This window comes from Pelodiscus sinensis, chromosome 4 (assembly GCF_049634645.1).
Source record: "Pelodiscus sinensis isolate JC-2024 chromosome 4, ASM4963464v1, whole genome shotgun sequence".
In the NCBI taxonomy this organism is placed as follows: domain Eukaryota; kingdom Metazoa; phylum Chordata; order Testudines; family Trionychidae; genus Pelodiscus; species Pelodiscus sinensis.
Window position 1 is genome coordinate 42,295,185 of NC_134714.1, and position 20,286 is coordinate 42,315,470.

Below are 20,286 nucleotides of genomic sequence, written 5' to 3' on the forward strand. Positions count from 1 at the left end.
GGCTGGGGCTGCGGGAACAATTGCTCACAGGAGGGCTCCAGCCGGCCGTGCCGAAGGGACAGCTCCCCAGTCCCCCGAGGCGCGCGCTAGAGGTGCTGAAGGGACAGCTCCCTGGTCGGCACGGGGCGGCTCCTGCCGGGGTGCTGAACGGATGGCTCCCCATTGAGCAGCCTGCTGCTGTTGGGAGGGCTGCTAAGGGGGGGGAGCTCCGCTGCTGTTCACACCGCGGCTGCTGCTAAGCCAGCGGCTGGCCTGGAAGCGACGCCAGCTTCTTCCCAGCTCCGCTGGATTCCGGCCCCAGCAGCTCCAGGCAAACAGGTAACGAGAGCCCCAATTATGCACTCCTAAACCAGCAAGCAAGGGGACTTCAAGGTTATTCCGCGCACTAGCCAGCCCGCCCCGCGAGCTTGGGGGGAAACAGGGCTGGAGACTGCCCCGTGGTCCCGCCAGAACCCAGCTACCAGTGTTGACACCAAAGAAAGTTCCCGGTGGCTACTAAATCTATTAAGTTTAAGGGACAAAGGCACTTCTGATTTCAGCTCTCGTCTGAAGTTTCCTTACAATGGTGGATAGGGTTCAGCCAAGCAGAGTAAAAGGCAGGCAGCGCTGGAAAAGGCAGCTCCCTCCGCCCCCAGCCTCCGGCACCTTCGGTACATTTTAAATGTGTCTGACAGGGATAGAAAAAGAGACAGCAAAACGCAGTCAGCGCTGTGTTGGGGGAGCTGACACAGACCTGGGGGCCAGCGGCTGTTTTGTCCCTTTGATTTTTAGGGAATTGTGTTTGTTTGCTGTAATCATCGGTATTGGCTCCCCAACAGTGACACACACACACAGCGCTCTGTTGCTGTTACAGAGTTCCCAGCACAGCGCCGAAGGGAGCCGCCGGGGCAGCCCTTAGCTTTGTTCAGTGCATTTTCTAATTTTGCGCATGTAGAGACAGCAGTCGTGGTGGTAATCTGCAGATCTGTGGCTACAGCGGATAAATTAGAGCTTTGCATTTGATCCGTATTGCAGTGGATTAAAGCAACCACCCTTCTTCCTTCCCCCACCTTCCTGCTGACATGCAACACAAAAATTGACCCTGCCTGTACCAGGAACTCCCGTAGTAGAGAACAGGGCAGCCGCGGAGCCAGCTTGGTGCTGATGCAGCCAGCAGACAGAGTCTGCTCCAGCCACCACAGCCCGTGGGTTCTCAGTGGCAATGTCGCCGGCCGGCTCCCTGAAGCCGGGCACTGGGGCGGTGACACTAACTTGGAAATGAGGAGCGATCGTTCCCCAATGAGCTGGTCTCTGTCACGCCCCTGAACTGGCGGGGATTTCATTGCAGTGAGTGTGGCAGACGGGGGCCGGAGGGGAGGGGGTGGGGAAGAGCAGTAGAGGGGGCATTGCCAGGAGCAAGCAGGGGAGCCGGAGGGTGGGTGGAGAATGGGGAACCTGAAGGAAATGGACGCAGCAAGTATCCGGCCGAGGCGGTGATGTTTGTTCTCTTCTTGCTCTCCCTGCAGGAATGTAATCCACAATGCTAGTTCTCAGGGTGCTCAATGTTGTTGCTCCAACCTACTTCCTGTGCATCTCCTTAGTGACCTTCGTCCTCCAGCTCTTTCTCTTCATCCCCAGCATGTTCAAAGACCCTTCCACCACCCCACTTTTCTCTCCTGCTCTGCTGCATGGGGCCCTCTTCCTCTTCCTCTCCGCTAATGCCCTGGGGAACTACATCCTTGTGATACAGAGCTCCCCTGAGGACCTGGGCAAGTGCCTGAACTCGGGCGGAGGAGCCGAAGCAGTGGCAGCCCGGCCGGATGGAAGCAGGTCCCCTGGCTCAGCCTTGCCCAGCACCCACTTCTGTAGACTGTGTGCCAGAGTCACCCAAAGACATGACCACCACTGTTTCTTCACAGGGAACTGCATCGGGAGCAGGAACATGCGGAACTTCATCATGTTCTGCCTCTACACCTCCTTGGCTTGCCTCGACTCCCTGGTGGCAGGGGTGGCTTACATTTCGGCAGTGCTCTCTGTGTCCTTTGCTAGCCCACTGGCCTTCCTCACGCTCCTGCCTCACTCCATCAGCCAGTTCTTCTCAGGTAAGCGGCCTCTTCTTCCCCCTTGCCCGAGAAGGAACCCGGGCTCCCTTTGCCCAAGCCCCCCAGGCTCTCTCTCAGGCAGCTTTGTGAGGGGCGGAGGGCGGGGAGAAGGAAGGGAGGGGGCCTGTGCTCATTGATCTCGTTCCTGGAGGCTTTGTGTTCATTCCCCGCAGGGGGGTAGCACTGCGATCAAAGGACGCTGCTGAAATGAGGCCCTATTGAAATCAAGCCTGGGCCCCAGCCAGGTTCCAGCCACAGCCCGCTTCATCAGGTATCAGGTTCCAAAGAAACCCCAACCCGGCGCCTCAGACAGAGTGTCAGAGGGTAGTACTACTAGGCAGCAGGAGAGAGGATTTCACACCCCTATAGCAGAGGAGTGCTTCCGTGGGTGCCTGCGGGGGGGGGGGGTTCTCAAGTCCTTCAGGGAATCACATCCTAATAGAAACTGACTGGGGCACACTTCCCCTTCCATTTGCCATCACCTGGTCCCTCCTCCACTCCCATTCAACACACCTCCAGCCCCCCCACCTTTCCCAATCACCGTAGGCCCTCCCCCCCAACAACACACTCCTGGCTCCACACATTCCCTTCCTGTGGCAAGGACAGCAGCTGTGTGCAAGGGAAATCAAGGTTAGGAATGATTATGCTAGTTTCTTCTAATGCCACCCAGCAGGTGAAAACAAAGAAGAGAATTAGATTGATGTGACCAGCCAGCTCTCCAACCTCCTGTTAGTTTTTTGCAAACCACAGTTTGAGATCAACCGGTGATCTTGGAAAGAGTCCCACACCCAAAACAAATGCATTCCAAGAAATAATCTCCTGCTGTTGACTGCTGACTCTTCTTTTTTATGCCTTCCCCCACATGTACATTTTCCTTCTTATCAGTTCTCCCCCTACTCTTCTCATTTCTCTTCCTGATCTTTCCCCCACACCTCTGCATTGACACCTCTGGTTCTGTCCCTCCCCATCTCACCATGCCCCTGAGCCCTTCTGACTGCACCAAGTCTAAATCTGAGACAAAACCCTAGAATGAGGGGCATTGAAAGGTCAATATGCAGAAAGCTTACAGGCTAGTGGTATTCTGAAAGTGCCTATGTAACAATGTCATTCTTTTACCCATCAGACCTGCAACCTGTGGGTATCAGAATCAGATCCCCTCATATTGCTAACTAAACAGGACTTTTGCTCTGACCTCTGCAGATCCACTCAGTTCAGGGAGAGGACCTGGATTGTATTCTGGGTCATGCATTAAATGGCTTTTTGACTGTGTTTTGAATGCAAAATCATGCATGAGCCAGAAGAAACCCAGCTTGATTTTCAGATTCCAGGCTGAGAAGGCTGGCATTTAAAACAAACTAGCAGCAATTTACTTTGAAATGTATCATATTTTGGCCTGATAGTCCCTGAAAGGTAATAGACATGGAATCCTGACATGACATTTTTATGGAGTCACAAGTAGAACCACAGTTTAAATAATGTTGGATAAACCTCAGAATCAATCACACCAGACTTGATGCTCCTCTCTTCTCAGCTGTGCTCAACACAAAATGGAAAGGGAGGAAGGGGTGAGGAGGCCACCAGGGAGCTCTTTGATTCTGTGGGCTGATGTGCATCAACCCTGGTGTATATTAGAGCAAAACGCCAGGATGCACTAACTTATGCTACTAGTGTATGGACCCCCAAGGGACCATGTACTAACTGAGGATCAGTGCAGCAGAGCTCCACCACACCTTTCCTTCCTCTGTCTATGGTTGTGGCAGGTGATTGCAGGAATAGGAGATGGATCTGCTAGTTTTATGCCAGATGGATTAATTCTTGTGGCCAGAATCTGTGCACAGGAGGCACAAAAGATCCAGCAAGAATATTAGAATTTGGTTCAGTGTCTATAAATTCAGCATCATGAGTCAGCATTTCTAGCATAAATAATGTGCAGCCATAAAAGTGAGATTGTATCAGGTTCACAAAGAACAGAAGTAAATTTGGGTATAAAATGGTCTCTGATGATGAGGAGCAAATGAGGAGTATCTTTGTAAATGTATGGCAGATTGGATCTACTGACAAAACTACAGACTATATGGATAGCCTAGGAATAAGATTAACAAACTGTATGTCCATTAAGTATAGCTCAGGGAAGCTTTATACTTGCAAGGAGAGACAAAGATTCTTCTTCTCACAACATGGTGAGTTTCTGCATCATGTCCTCAAATAAAACTTGCAGGCTGGCTGCAGAGTATCTCAGGACAATTTCTGTTCCCAACTTCCCACAGAGCACTATTAGGAAAAACAAACCAAGCTCTATTGTTCTAATTGCTTCCAATAAATGCTGAGAAGCCCATGGTTGTATCTGACCTTCCTATTAAATATTTCAAATTATCCTCACTAAGGGTATGTCTACACAACAGTAAAATTAAAGTTGAATTAAGCTACGCAACTTCATCTATGTCAATTGCATAGCTTAATTGAAATAGCTTAATTTGGCATTTGGCACTGTCTACACATCAGGAAGTCAAAGGAAGAACACTTTTCCTTTGACTTCCCTTACTCCTCAAGAAATGAGGATTACCGTGAGTTGAAATAAGAAGTCCTTCAGCTCAACATTATTTCTAAATAAAGGCTTGTAGTGGAGATGTTCACTATGTTATTTCAGAATAATGTCAGTTACTCCGAAATAATGCTGCTGTGTAGATGTAGCCTAACTGAATTAATATGAGGATTCATTACTGCTTTAAGGGACCTATTCTTCCTCTTGCCATCTTGTGCATGATGTCTAGTGAGGCTCGTGGGATCTGACAAAGAAAGAGAGGTGATATTAAATTTAAAAGGTAATGTTTAATGGTTCAAGTGTTCAGGGCTGTCTCTGAAAAGCCAGATGGTGGTTTTAAAAAAAATCTTCCTGTGAATGTTCTCTCCTAACCATGTCCAACTCTTGGAGTGAAGTAAAAATGTAATATTGTAGCAGTCAACAGCTAGACAATTCATTACAGCATTTTGAGATGCAGAAGCTAGAATGTGAATATTTTAAGGCCAAAAGCAACTATTAGTTAATCTAGTCTGATCTCCTGTATAACACAATTCTAATAACTGGAGGAGCCTGAGCTTCCTACAGCCAGCTGCTCAGCACTGTTCTGATGACTCCTGGTTAGAGAGAAGGCTATAAGAATGGCTTGCACTTGTGCACTGTTTCCTATGGTGACTTCTGCTGAGAGAGGCTTGGATTACAATAGCTTGAGTTGTCCCCCTTATACCATTCCTACATAACATTAGAGAGGTTCTTTTAAAAATCCCAGAAGGAATTAGTTACGATGCATTTGATACTTATACAAGTAATAAAATATTGGCAGATCCTGAGTGGATGCTAATTGGCATCCAAGTTATATATACAGGCAGTCCCCGGGTTACGTACAAGATAGGGACTATAGGTTTGTTCTTAAGTTGAATTTGTATGTAAGTCGGAACTGGTACATATTGTAGGGGAAACTCTAGCCAAACATTTCTCCAGAGCTCAGTTTTATTCTCCCACACCTCACTTCCCTCAGGGTATGTCTACACTAGAAAGTTAGTTCGAACTAACGGACGTTAGTTCGAACTAACTTTCCTATGCGCTACACTAGCGCTCCGCTAGTTCGAATTTGAATCGAACTAGCGGAGCGCTTAGTTCGAACTAGGTAAACCTCATTTTACGAGGACTAACGCCTAGTTCGAACTAGCTAGTTCGAACTAAGGGCTGTGTAGCCCTTTAGTTCGAACTAGTGGGAGGCTAGCCCTCCCCAGGTTTCCCTGGTGGCCACTCTGGCCAACACCAGGGAAACTCTATGCCCCCCTCCCGGCCCCGGACCCCTTAAAGGGGCACGGGCTGGCTACGGTGCCCGTGCCAGGTGCAAGCCTGCCAGCACCCAGCTAGCAGACCCTGCACCTGGCACGGCACAGAGCCACCCACCCGATGCCCCCCAGCCCACCCCCTCTTGCCGGGACCAGGCTGGCGGCTCCCGGGAGCTTGCCCTGGACCGCAAGAGGCGGGCATCTTCCTGACTAGTGCGGACATCGTGGACCTTGTCCACGATCTCCGCACTAGGCACAGGAAAGTGGCCGTCTAGGGCAGGAGAGCTGCCAGCCTGGCCACCCAGGAGCAGGTGTGCATGAAAATCAAGGGGGTCCACTGAGACCCCCGACACTGAGCCCTGAGCTTACAATGGCCGTCCTGGGTCAGACCAAAGGTCCATCTAGCCCAGTAGCCTGTCTGCCCACAGCGGCCAACCCTAGGGACCCTGGAGGGGATGGACCGAAGACAATGACCAAGCCATTTGTCTCGTGCCATCCCTCTCCAGCCTTCCACAAACTTTGGGCAGGGACACCACTCCTACCCTCTGGCTAATAGGACTCCATGGACCCAACCTCCATGACTTGATCTCACTTTCCTTTAAACTCTGTTCTAGTTGTAGCCTTCACAGCCTCCTGCAGCAAGGAGTTCCACAGGTTAACTATTTGCTTTGTCAAGAACAACTTTCTCTTACTAGTTTCAAGCCTGCTACCCATTCCTTTCCTTTGGTGTCCTCTAGTCCTTCTTTATGGGAACTCATGAAGAACTTTTCTGAATGCACCCTCTCCACCCAACCCCTGCTTTTACAGACCTCTATCCTGTCCCCCCTCCGTCTCCTCTTTTCTAAGCTGAACAGTCCCAGTCTCTGTAGCCTCTCTTCATCTGGGACCTGTTCCCAACCCCTGATCATGTTAGTTGCCCTCCCCTCTCCCAGCCTTTCTCTTCCCCTCTCCCACCTCCTTTTCCCAGTCTCCCCCAGTTTTTTTCAATAAAGACAGAGTCAATGTTGGAAGAAACGTTATCTTTATTTTGTACATCAAGAAGAAGGGGGGCTAGGGAAGGGCAAGTGGAAGGAGGTGAGGGAGGAATGGGGTACGAGCCCCCGATGGGGAGGACTGGGCTGGCTCTGCGGGCTTCTGGGGGTGGAAGCTCTCCTGCAGCCCCCCAATTACTCCCTCTCCCCAGATGGCAGCCTGCGGCAAGTGCAGCCGGGCTGATGGCCGAGTGGTGTGATGTGCCCAGTGTGGGCACTCAGGGCACTCCAAGCCAGAACTTCTTTGCAAGCGGGGCACCCCTTAGAACTGTGTGTCCGGGGTGGGGGTCGGGACCCTTTAAGCGCAGCCCTCGGCTAGCCTGAGACAGTATCTCCATGCTCTAAGTCCTCCTTTTATGCCCTGCCGGCACTGCTTCCGGCCATCATTAAGCCCTGTTCAGAGTCCACTCAATGTGGACTTACTAGTTCGAACTAGCAAAACGCTAGTTCGAACTAGTTTTTAGTTCTAGATGCGTTAGTTCGAACTAGCTTAGTTCGAATTAACTAATTCGAACTAAGTTAGTTCGAACTAGCGCTGTAGTGTAGACGTACCCCCAGTCCTTTATTCTCAAGCGGAGGTGTCTGCTGAGAAAAGCTGCTCCGCGTCTCCCTGGTCTGCTGGGGGGGGGGGGGGCTAGCATCGCGTCTCCCTGGTCTGCTGGGGGGAAGCAGCTAGTGCGGGGTTGCCTCACCCCGTTTGTAAGTAGGGATCTGATGTAAGTTGGATCCATGTAACCCAGGGACTGCCTGTATATACAATGATATATAACTTTTTAAAAACAATGATTAGAAGTACCTGTCACATTCAGCGTTTCCATAAGTCTTTTAGCTTGCCATAACCATGTACACAAGAGATGTTCCAGTACGCCAAGACAGTGCATTGTAGATTCACATCCTGATTTGCCATGCAATAACATTCCACATAGACAAGACCAACATCATGTAGGCACTTTTGAAAATGTTACTAATTATGATTAAAATACATTTTATATTTTGTGGAATGTTCTCTTTAAGTCCTGATGCCACTTATTAATAGTATGAACATTAGTCTAGTCTAACCTTTACATTTTAACATTTCCCCCCCAACAGTGTGAGTTGCATTGATTATGAAATAATCATGATTATTTCATCTCAAATGAAATACTTCAATTAGAATAATTAGAATGATTAATTCTCTTTTTCCTTCTAGCTCGCCAATTGTATATTTGTGATAGCGTGCAATTCAGTTTCCAGAACTCTTTGGGTTGAATATTCCTGTTGTGTGGTGTATATAAAATGCTGTTTCTTTTTTTCTCTTCCCCTCTCCTGGCCCTGGAACTGCAGGAGCTCTCCTCAGCTCTGAAATGTTTGTCATACTCATGCTGTACCTCTGGCTTGGAATTGGACTTGCCTGTGCTGGCTTCTGTTCCCACCAGATACTGTTGATCTTACGAGGGCAAACTCGATATCAGGTGCGGAAGGGGATGGTGGTAAGAGCCCGGCCCTGGAGGAAGAACCTGCAGGATGTCTTTGGAAAGAGGTGGCTGATAGGACTTCTTATTCCTGTGCTAAATGTGGGAAGTGACTGTCATAGGCCCAAAGACAAGTAACCCTCCACAACGCACACACCCAAAGGCCCTCCAAGAGGAGGCAGGAAAGGAGGCACTTGCCCCAGGGCCTGGTGATTCAAAAGGGCCAGGGTTCTCGGCAGCTGCTGCTACTGCAGCAGTGGCGATGGCTGGAGCCCTTGACCCTTTAAATCACCACTGGAGCACTGCGCTCCAGGAAGTTCTGAGGGCTGGCAGGGGGATGGGCAGTGTGCTCCAGGCAATGCAGAGGGCTAGCTGCCCCCAACCCTGCCCTTTCCACGTGTGGCTCTACCCTTTCTGTGAGAGCAGAGTCACACCCTGCCCTGGGGCACAGCAAGTCTGCCAGCCACCTTGCAAATGCAGATACACTCCTACTTTCTCCCCTACTCTGCTGCAACATGGCAGAGTTGGGCTATTCCATCTCTCAGTACTGCAGCCTCTGTGGGATGGGGTAGGGATTGGCTAGCAAACTGAGCAGACATAAGGGACTGTCTTCCTGTTCTGTGCTTGTATAGTGCCTAACAAAATGGGATCCACATCCATGACTAGGACTCCTAGCCACTATGTTAATACAAATAATAAAGATAGATGAAGAGATACTGCCTCTTTGTAGATACCTCACTGCACCTATGTACATGGCAACAGTCTCCATATTATTAGAAAAATAATATTCAACTTCTCTTTTAGGCTCCCTTTATTCCTCTCTCCTCTGTTATTTAACCTATGCCTTCACCCACAACTGGCAGCAGGATCCTCAACAGGCAGCCTAAACCAGGGGAGAGAAAACCTTTTTTGGGTCAGGAGCAACTGACCCACAGAAAAATCAGTCAGGGGCACAAGTGAGAAGCAACCAACAACAACAAACCCATACCACATCCAAACAAAAAACCCTAACCAACCAACCAACCAACCAACCAACCAACCAACCAACCAAAAAAAAAAAACCCCAAATTCAAAAGACAAAAAGCAAACCCTCACTGACATGGCCCTTGACAGAGAAGGAGAAAGACTCTCTCCGCATTCCCCTCACACATGACAGGTAGGGGGCCCAAGCCAGGAAATTTTGTGTGCTCCATCCCTGTGGGAAGATTGTGGAGGGGCTGGAGTGCCAGCGCAGGCTCCCCAATGCTGGGGATGAGGAAGCCCTGAGCCTCAGAGGTTGGATCCAGGCAAGCTGGGGACTGCACCCAGCTACCAGGCCTTAGGTTCTCCAACCTTGGCCTAAGCTATCATGACTAGTTGGTAAGCAAAGTTCTGTGGAGGGTTTCTAAGTTGGAGCTTTATGCAGCTTAAAGTAACTGGAGACAGAAAGAAGCATTTAACAATAAAACTAAAGTGCATCTGAGCACTCTAGGAACAGGCTTCTAGGAAGGCAGAGAGAGTCTGCTCTCCACAGACTAGAAATTAGGGATGGAAAGGACTTGTTAGTTTGCTTGATCTCCAGTTATTTTTTATCTCTTCCTTTCATAGATAACAGCTAATAGACTGACCACAGGGCTTGTCAGGATTGCAGCTCTATTGGCTGCTTCTCAGAGTGTTTCTTCTCCTACCCCCCACTCCAGAACCATACCTTATGTCACAGTCCATGGCACAACTGCCTACCAGCTCCAAGGACTGGCAAGCAAATCTAATAATGGACCTTGTATCAAATAAGGCAGATATACAAGGAAAGAAAACTGAGCATGAATTGAAAACATGCATTTGAGAGTTGATTGTATGTGAACAGTTGTGACTTGAGTGAGTGAGTGACAGAAGGTGCATATAGACAGACTGGGCTGGCAGGACAGCGTAAGAGCAAGACCAGGACACTTTGCTATCATGTTTAGTACTATCAGAGATGAAAGTAAGTGGGTATGCCCTGGTGCACAGCTCTGGAAAGAGCTAACTGAGCTGTGGCAAAAACAAGCAGGAAGCTATTTAAAGAGCTGGCAGGGACCCGGGTTGCAATAGGACAGTACCTGTTAAGAAATTTTAAGTTACTTTCATTGTTGCATACTATTTAAAATTAGCGAAATTATTACCTCAAACAGTCCCTTACTATAAACTCTTTAGAGGTTCTTGAACTGGAGGAGAGGCACAGAATGTATTCTGGGAGGCTGTGAGAACTTTTACGAAAAACTCACATATTCAGGGCTGGGTGGCCAAAGAGCGGTGGCTGCTGGTTGGACGCTCAGCTCTGAAGGCATAAGTGCCATCAGCTGCAGCAAAGAAGCACGGGTCGTAATACTATACTACGCCACCCTTACTTCTGCACTGCTACTGGCAGCTGCACTGCCTTCAGAGCTGGGTGCCCTGCCAGCAACTACCATTCTCCAATCTGCATTCTGAGGTGAGTGGTCAGAGAGTGGCAGCTGTGAGCCACATGCTCAGGGAGGGGGCATATGTAAACCGCAACAGACACAAAGAAGGGGGGCACAATCAAGTTTGAGAACCAATGCTTTAGGACATTTCCTCTAGCCTAGGTATAATGGGGTACATTTATCATGTGTATCTGCATTAATTGTGATACTATTGGGATGAATCAGCCCAGTAGGACAGTCAGGGCCATCCCAAAAAGGGTGTGTGGCCTTGGGGAACCCCTGCCCAGTGACCAAGGCACAGGGCCCATGCATCTCCCATTCCTGTTCCATCCCTTCCCCAAACCCTGTCCCTGTTTCACCCCACCCCACCCTGTTACCCACTTTCCCAAGCAACGTGGCCTAGAGGATTTTGGGAGGGGATCTGGCACAATGACAGCAGGGTCTGTGGTGTGCTGGGAGGGCAGGGCAGTGTGGCACTGCGAGAACAGGTGGAGCAGGCTGCTCTGGCACCCACTGCCCACATGCCGAGTGTGTGCGTGGGGCAGTGGGGCTGACAAGCACAGCGGGGCCCAGGACAAAGTGTGTGGGAAGTTGGTTCTGTGCTCCACAAAGGGGCAAGGCTGTGGGCAGAAAAGGCAGAGCCAAAGGCAGTCAGCCCTTAGCTCTGCCCAGACTGCAGCGCACACCCCCTCCAGCACTCTGGAGACAATTCAAAGGGGCCCAGATTCCAGCCGTAGCAGTTGTGAGCTCCAGGCCCCTTTGCATCTCCAGGCCCTGGGGCAATTGCCCCTTTTGCCCCCCTGTCAACAGGTGTGGGTGGGGACTCCTGCTGCCACCGCACCAGACCCCTCATAATCTCCCAGTTCCCTCCCATCCATAGGATGATTGTGGTGGCCACCGCAAGGCCTCCAAAAGCATGGGGCTTGGGGCAGCTGCACCAAACCATCCTATGGATGGGATGGCTCTGATGACAATATGTCCTGTTGCAGCAAACCCCATCATACCAGTGCTGAGATACCATGCTGATAGGTGCCTTAAAAAAAGACACTACTACATTTCAAAACTTATCACAGTGCTTTATTCCCAGGGGTTTATTATAAAGAGAAGAAGCCTCTGTTATGGTCATCTTTGCATCAACGCATGTGGGTTGGATGGGAATTCACTATTTCTCTAAATAGACTGGAAGGTTGCAGTTAATCCATGAAAGATATAGGTATTCCTTGAACACTGCTCTTAATTTGTCCTGGGGGAGGAATATAATACCTGCTTTCAAAGTTGTGTTTCTCCCGTAGCAGTGAACAGCAGTCATTCCTGAAGAATTTAGAATTGGCAGTTCCATCATAACCCCAGAGTGTGCACATGTAACAAACAGACACAATATTGTGATGAACAGCGTGACCTTGAGAATATACTGCAGAAATAACTAGTTGCATAGGTAGAACACACATAGACAATATTCTCTCCAAATCGAATGCGTGCTGGCATGAACACACAGTATTTACATGTATAAATATGCTGTATTTTCACTAACAGACAACAATAAAGTGTTTTGATTTTGTAAGTTACCTTTTGGATGTTGTGATCTTTTAACTGCACTTTTGTTCCATTGGGGCGTGTGGACATGTATGTGTATAACAGCATATTTAACCTATATTTAATCTATCTACAATAGGAAGAAATTAAGAGTCAGGTCTTCTAGGGTATTTTTCCTGGCTCTACTACTGATTCACAATGTGACCTTGGACAAGCCACTTCATCTCCCTACTTAAGTTTCCCCTTCTGAAAATTGATCTAATAACGTAGGAGGTTTGTGAGGTTTAATTTGTGTTCGTAAAATGTTAGGAGGTCCTCAGATGAAATGCACTAGAAAAGCGTTACTATTATTATTATCCACAGACAGATTATCGGAGTGAATTACTCCTGTTGGTACTCCTACAACAGAATGGTTTACTTTGACACTATTTTACCTAGGTAAATGAACTAATTGTTTCTGACAATCACCTTGTTACTTGGTTGTGAGCAAGCACTTTGCACTGTATGCCTGGCCTTAGAAGTATTCCCAGCATTATTCTTATTCCACAGTCTAGCTGACCAAACGTCCTCTGCTCATCACTGATTGTATTTTTTATTCCTAAAAGGGACAGGTTTGCAAGACTTCAGCCATTAGTTTCTTTGTGTCAGCACAAATTAAGAAATTATATTGTGGCAGTCTCCTCCTCTGCATGTGGCATTTTATTAGCACTGTAGGTTTAGTCAACTCCTGCTACTCACTTCCTGCAGACATGCTACCTCAGACGGTATATCACATACTAAAAAGGGCAAGGCTAGCTCTCTACTTGGAAAGGGGAAACCTTCAAGGAAAACCCAGCTATTACACAAAGTAATGCAAGTTAGTCAATAAAAATCACTAGTCTCTCCAAGTCAGTAACCAGCACCTTAGCCTACTGCTATAGACAGCTATTCTGATGACAGGTACTGACCATTTCAGTCATTAAAAAAATCCACATTTTAGCAAGTGTTAATCTTGGCATCACAGTCAAATGTCAGTATGAGGAACTGTATAGTGATTCTCTAAAATTCCTCCTGCAATTTCAGTTGGATACATTATTCCTTACCTCCTGAACTAAGCTGATGTGTAGAGTTAACATGTGCTGCTAACCAGTTTTCTGAACCATGCTACAGGTGTCTACATTTTGGTGGCAGTCAAGTGACTTTTGCTTATATATCTTCTTGCAATTACTGTCTTTTGGGATGAAGGGCACTATGGAAAGGTAACATTATTGTGATAATATATGTTGGCTTATTTCTCTGCTCTCCTCCCAACTCTGTAAACTGCAACATCCAAAACCTAAGACTGGTGAATCCCTTGAGAGTAGCAACTGTCAGAGCTTCACACTTATCCAGTCAACCTGACATCTCTTCTATTTGGAGAATGAATAACTGACCTTGAGTCTGGGTGTCTGTACAGTAATTCCTTGCTTAACATTGTAGTTATCTTACTGAAAAATGCTACTTTAAGCAAAACAATGTGAAGCAAATCCAATTTCACCATAAGAATTAATGTAAATGGTGGGAGATTAGGTTCCAGAGAATTTTTTTTGAGCAGACAAAAGTATATACATATACACTATAAGCTTTAAACAATTTTTAACAATTTAATGCTCTACAAAGCAATGATGATAGTGAAGCTTGGTTGAGGGGGTGTAGTAAAAGGGTAGAATATTTCCTACGGAATGTCTTGCTACTAAATGATGAACTTGCACTTGATTGAACCCTCAAGTGTTAATACATTGTTAATGTCGCCTCCCACTATACAAGGCAGCATGGTCTGAGGAAACACAATAGATACAGCACAGCAGAGGCTGCAAACACTTCCCTGCAGAAACTGAACATTATGATGAACCCACACTTTCACACTGGAATGCACTTCTCATTCCTCCAGATGGCACATACATGGCTGCACAGTGCTAAGGGGTATATGTGTGTGTGACAGAGACACACACACTGTGGGTATGTCTACATTACAAAGTTAATTTGAAATAACAGCCTTTATTTCGAATTAACTTCAATAGCGTCTATATATGCAAACCGCTATTTTGAATTTAATTCAAAATAGAGGAGCGCTTAATTTGAATTTGGTAAACCTCATTCTACGAGGCGTAACGCCAAATTCGAAATAGCTAATTCGAAATAATTGCTGTGTAGACACTTAATTCGAATTAGCTGGCCTCCAGCCCTTCCCAGTTTCTCCTGGTGGCCACACTGGGCCAAACCAGGAAAACTCCTCTTCTCTCCCCTAACCACGGAGCCCTTAAAGGGGTAGACTCTGGCCAGACGGCATGTGCCAGAGCCAGGCCTGCCAGCAATCTCTGCCCCTGACCCAGTGGACCCATAAAGAGCCAGGCAGCCAGTGCCAGCCAGCCATCCCCCACCCAGTCTCCCAGCACCGAGGGGCCAGCCAGGGGCCATAGACGGCGCGCGCCCGCTTGGACTGGTGCGGAGATCATGGACCTCATAGAGGTTTGTGGGGAGGCCCCCAATGTCTGTGATCTCCGCACCAGGAGGAGGAACGCGGCCGTCTATGGTCGCATAACGGACACCATGGCCCAGAAAGGCCACAGGTGCACCCAGGAGCAGGTGTGCCTGAAAATTAAAGAGCTGCGGCAGGGGTTCACCAGGGCCACCAGGGGCGGCGCCGCAGCAGGCGCTGACACCTGCCCCTACTTCCCCGCCCTCGACCGCATCCTGGGGGGTGGGACAGTCCGCACCATCCCAGGGGGCACTGAGTCAGGACCAGAGGGCCCTGACCCAGGTGCGGCAGAGGGGCCAGCATGAAGGGTGCCACGCCAGCGGGACCCCCAAGCTGTCCCGGCACTGGAGTCAGCAGAGTCATCAGGGGAGGCCACACCAGGTAAGTGCCATCACTCTCCCCTACCCGGGGTGGGGTGGAGAGGGAGACCAGGGGCCGTGGGCATGGGCCATGCCTCCCATGGATCACGCAGCCACCTGTGCATGTGTGGGCATGTGCCGTGCCACCCTTGGGCAGGTGGCTCCAGCTGCCTGCCACACAGGGGCCGTGGCCCGATAGCCACACATGTGAAGAGACCTGACACGCTCCCGACCCCGGGACGGGACCCAGCAGGATGCCCTCCCTTCACACGTCCCCTCTACACAGAAACAGGGGACATCTCCCCCCCACCTCGGCCACACTATACAAGGCACAGGGGCATGGGTGCAGTCTTGGGGCAGCTCCCACTCCCGGGGAGAGCCAGACATCCCACTCATGGCCTCTGTGCAAGCACGTCGGCTCTGATGGTGCAGGGTACAGTCATCCTCACCTCACAGGGGGCACTGGGCATCATCCACTGCATCCCAGGGAGAACTGACCACTCCTCTTCTTTCTCCACAGCCACACCAGCTGCACGTGCAGGGTTCACCACCCTGCCTAGGACACGCTCCTGCACCCGAGGGCTCCACAGGACCACCGCAACATGGCAGGGGTACTGGGACCAGCACCTAGGGGCCCTGTGAGCCCTGCACTGCATTATCCAGGGCTGGGTGCAGGAGGACCTGCAGCTCCACCAGAAGCAGCTTGCCCAGGACCGTGCCATGTGCTCACACCTTCAGGCCCTACTGCAGAGCATGCTGCCCCATGCCGCCCCAGTGCCTGCTGCCCCCCCAGCTATTGTTCCTCTTCCCACTCCTGCCCCCTCTTCCACCTCTCCCTCCTCAACCTCCTCACCCTCCTCTTCAATCTCCACAGCCCCCACCTCAACCTCCACACCCTCCTCCCCATCCCCCTGGGGATGCCGAGGCCCCCGCACCCGCCGTGCTGGGAGACGTGGCCTGATGAGAACCCCCACCCCTGAGCACTGAGCTTTCCTTCCCCCTTCCTCCCTTTGCTTCCCCCTTCCAGCTCCCTCACCAGTTTTCCCTCTCCCCTCTCCCACCCTCTCTCCTCTCATCTCCCGCCTCCTTTTCCCAGTCTCCCCAGAGTTTCATCCCCTCCCCAGTTTTGTTAAATAAAGACAGTTCGTGTTTATGAAAAAGTGGGGCTAGGGAGGGGTAAGTGGAAGGATGTGAGGGAGGAATGGGGCACGAGCCCCAGGTGGGGAGGACCGGGGTGGCTCCTCAGCCTCTTCAGGGTGGATGCTCTCCTGCAAGGCCTCCTGGATCCTGACAGCCCCCCGATGGACCTCCTGGATGGCAGCCTGCAGAAAGTGCAGCTGGGCTGATGGCAACGACCCCACGAGACGCACCGGCATGCCCAGGGGCAGCTCTGGCTCCATGTGGCCGAGTGCTGTGGTGTCCCAAGTGCAGACACTCAGGGCACTCCAAGACAGGACTGCTTTGCTGTCCCTCATCGAGGTAGACAAGCAAGCGGGGAACCCTGAGAACTGTCTGTCTGGGGTGGAGGTAGGGTCCCTTTATGCACTGAGCTCAGATAGCCTCAGGCAGCAGCCCCACACACTAAGTCCTAACCTGATGCCCTGCCAGCACTGGTTCCGGCCAGCCTTAACTTCGGTTCAGGGTCCACGCACTATTTTGAAATAGCAAAATGCTATTTCAAAATAGTTTTTGTGTATAGATGCGTTATTTCAAATTAGCCTAATTCAAATTAACTATTTTGAATTGAATTAACGCTGTTGTGTAGACGTACCCTGTGTGTGCAAGACAGATGCATATGCTGTGTGTTTGAAAGAGAGTGGCAGACATTGCCCCTTTGCGTATGCTGACCCTACGTCAAATACACTGCCCTTTTGAATACTGTAGATCAGGAAGTTCAGACTAAAAAACCTGTAGCTATTGGTAACCTGCTTTTTGAAGATTAGGTACAGAGAGGGGGCCTCAGTCATGGGCAGGAGGAACATCCTGACATCAGCACCCCTCTCATCTATCCCTCCTCCCCTAGCAAACAGGGGCTCCCAGGAGAGAGCAGGAACAGTATGGCAGCATGGCCCAGCCACATACAGCACTTTACAGGGAACTTAGGTGAGCTGATTAGGAGCTGCAAGCTCATGCAGGTTCCAAGCCCCCACAAGGATGGGCTGCTCTTCAGAAAATTCTGCAAATAGTAGACAAAGGAGGCCAAATGATGCTATAAGGGACAACGCAGAACTTTATACAAGCATGTGCTTTAATAGCTAAACAGTGCAACAACATTAACCAGGATTTTAAGTGACGAGTTACTGTAATTATAAGTTTATTGCTGGAGTTGATATACTGATAAGCAGAAGTTATTAGTTCTTTTGTTTTTGGTAGGGAGACAGACAACCCATTAGGGATTTCATTGGGTTATGTTTTGTTTTGAATTACCTATAAAAATTTATTTAGTGTATGCACTTTGGAGACGCTTGGGATAAATACTTCTGAGAGGATTTCTACAAGCTTGGAGCCTGATTGCTACCTTCCCAGTGGCTAGGGTGATGGTCGGCCACCAGAACCCTGATGATGAACACTCAACACCATCTCAGACTTTGGTAATTATCTTCTGGGGTGCTCTATTTAAAGGTAGGCCTTGCATTCAATAAAAATAAGGATTTTTAGGTGGAAACATTCATACATATACTACTCATTTATCAGACAGATGCTCTGTCCCACACTGATAGTTTCCTGACACCACCTGGATAATAGGGATGTAAAATTCCATTTAATTTGTTAACTGGTTCAACGAGGGTGGGTGGGCTGTGGCTGGGTTGGAGTGCCTCCTTCTTCCATAGGAGGGGGATGCTGCAGCTGGACTGGAATGCCTCCTGCCTATGGTAGGTCTCAAGAGGCTAGAGCAGCCTCCACTGGTTTACCATAATCGGTAAGCCTCACCCATTAAGGGTAACGCTTACTGTTTAACTGGTTAACCATTCACAGACCTATTGGAAAACAGAGACAAGTTACCACAGAGCTGAGTTCATATAATCCCAGGTAACTCTTCACTAGCCAAAAAAACTGACTCCCAACTTCAAACAACAGGGTCCAATTTTAACTGTCCCAATCTACAATCCCAGCCCAAACACCAGATCCAATCTATGACTAGCTGTCTGAGTTGAGCCTACAAACATTTCAGATAACACCATGTCAGCCATTTTAGCTAGGAAATCTTGAGCTGAGGCAGAAAATCATTTACATGTACAGTGAAAAAAACAACAAATGGTCTGGTAGCACTTTATAGACTAACAAAACATGTAGATGGCATCATGAGCTTTCGTGGGCACAGCCCACTTCCCACGAAAGCTCATGATACCATTTACATGTTTTGTTAGAATACCAGACCATTTGTTGTTTTTTTCTGTAACAGACTAACTTGGCTACCCCCTGAAGTTCATGTATAGTGAAGTTGGCAAGCACAATCAGCGTGGTGAATCCACTAATCCTGAAGTAAGAAATTCACAGCAAGAAGGGACTTTGCTGTGCAGAGAGGAAATCCACACACTAGAATTACCTTAATTCAATCATGGGACTCATATTCAAGATGGAAATGTTTTATCAGAAAAGGCTTTGAATACATAGGAGACCTGCCACATTTTAGCTAGTTGTAAACACAACAGCCACAGAATCTCTTGTTGGCTCACTCAGTACTGAATACTTATGTGACATTCTGTATTCCTATATCCATCTCTTTTTAAAAACTGTGATAAATTTTGTATCAACTATGCCTTGTAAAATATCTCTTCATTATTCTGGTAAAATGTGTGTGGCAACATTGTAAAAGTTATAAATTTTAACTGTGGCTACATCTAAACTACATCCCTCTTTTGAAAGAGAGATGGGATGTAAATTAGGCAGATCAAAAGTACAAATGAAGCAGGGATTTAAATATCCCATGCTTCATCTGCATAATCATGTCACAGTGGTATTTCGAAAAAGGGTATTTCAAAAGTAAAACCACCATCTATACGCAGTTCTTTCGAAAAAAAATTTTTTCAAAAGATCCTGTACTCCTCAATTTTTGTTGTTACTAAAGCCTTGTCTACACTGGCATGTTTTGTAGCCAAAACCTGCCATGTGGTTACAAAACACTGAGAGTGTACACAGTACAATGCGATTTTTGTTGGGAAGAACACACAGTTTTGGTGACAAAAGCTTCCACCTCTGTGAGGGTACATCTACACTGCGGTGTTTTTCTGGGATACTGCTATCCCGGAAAAACTCCACCATGTCCAAGGAATGCGTTTGCTCTTCCACTTTTTGTGTGTGTGTGGAAGAGCAAAAGTGCTCTTTCGGGGAGCCCTGTATACCTCATTCTATGAGGAATAAGGGCTCCTCTGAAAGGGCTCCCTGTCTAGATGGGGCCAAGTGATGGAAAAGCCTCTTCCAGAAAAACAATTGGAAAAAGCTATAGTGTAAACCTAGCCTGAGAAACTTTTGTCTTTTCCTGTTCCTTTATTGTCAATAAAAAGCCAGTGTAGACTCTGCTGTTTGTTTTGTCAGGAGAACTGGCTTCCGCCACTATCCCATAATGTCTTCCAGAATGGCTGTGCTCAGCATTTCATGATCTCTGCTGCCCTGCAGGCATGCACCCCTCCCCTTTCAAAGCTCTGGGAAATATCTGACAGCTGAGTGATCTGCTCCGTTTGGGAAACAAACAAAGAGCAAATCATTGGAATGCTCCTTCCTGTTCTGCCCTGCTAAGAACACAGCAGCAGACAGACTGCTGCTGCAAGGGAAGGGCTGGAGCTGCTGTGCTACTTCAACATTCCTCAGCACAGAGAGCTCACAGAGCTACTCATGATACTGCTCCCAGCAGCTGAGAATGCTGTGGGAGAACTCAGAGGGAATCCCAAGAAGTGCAGGGATGAGCCCTGCCTTGCTACAACACTGCATTGTGGGATGCTTACCCACGTTGCTTTGCTCTATCTGTTGACAAGGTGCTAGCAGTGTGACCATGAAATGTCAAGAACAGGAGGCAAAAAATTTAGTTTGATTGGTTTTCACTTTTGGTGACTTTTGCATAGTGACAGCTCTTTTGTCGCCAAACCTTCCCAGTGTAGAC

General features: G+C 48.6%; 1 protein-coding gene across 1 annotated transcript; it reads left to right on the top strand.

Moving 5' to 3' along the window:
- The first annotated feature begins 701 nt into the window (after positions 1 to 701).
- ZDHHC22 (zDHHC palmitoyltransferase 22) lies at positions 702 to 8,619 on the top strand. Its single transcript, XM_006117792.4, has 2 exons — positions 702 to 2,081; positions 8,255 to 8,619. The coding sequence occupies exons 1-2, from the start codon at positions 1,520 to 1,522 to the stop codon at positions 8,518 to 8,520; spliced, it is 828 nt and encodes a 275-aa protein (XP_006117854.1). The 5' UTR covers positions 702 to 1,519; the 3' UTR covers positions 8,521 to 8,619.
- Positions 8,620 to 20,286: the final 11,667 nt, after the last annotated feature.

What these genes read in the sequence shown, in the direction of transcription:
- ZDHHC22 (XM_006117792.4), top strand. Translation starts at nt 1,520, where the DNA reads ATGCTAGTTCTCAGGGTGCTCAATGTTGTTGCTCCAACCTACTTCCTG. An exon ending in CATCAGCCAGTTCTTCTCAG is followed by an intron (nt 2,082 to 8,254) that starts GTAAGCGGCCTC and finishes CTGGAACTGCAG; the next exon opens with GAGCTCTCCTCAGCTCTGAA.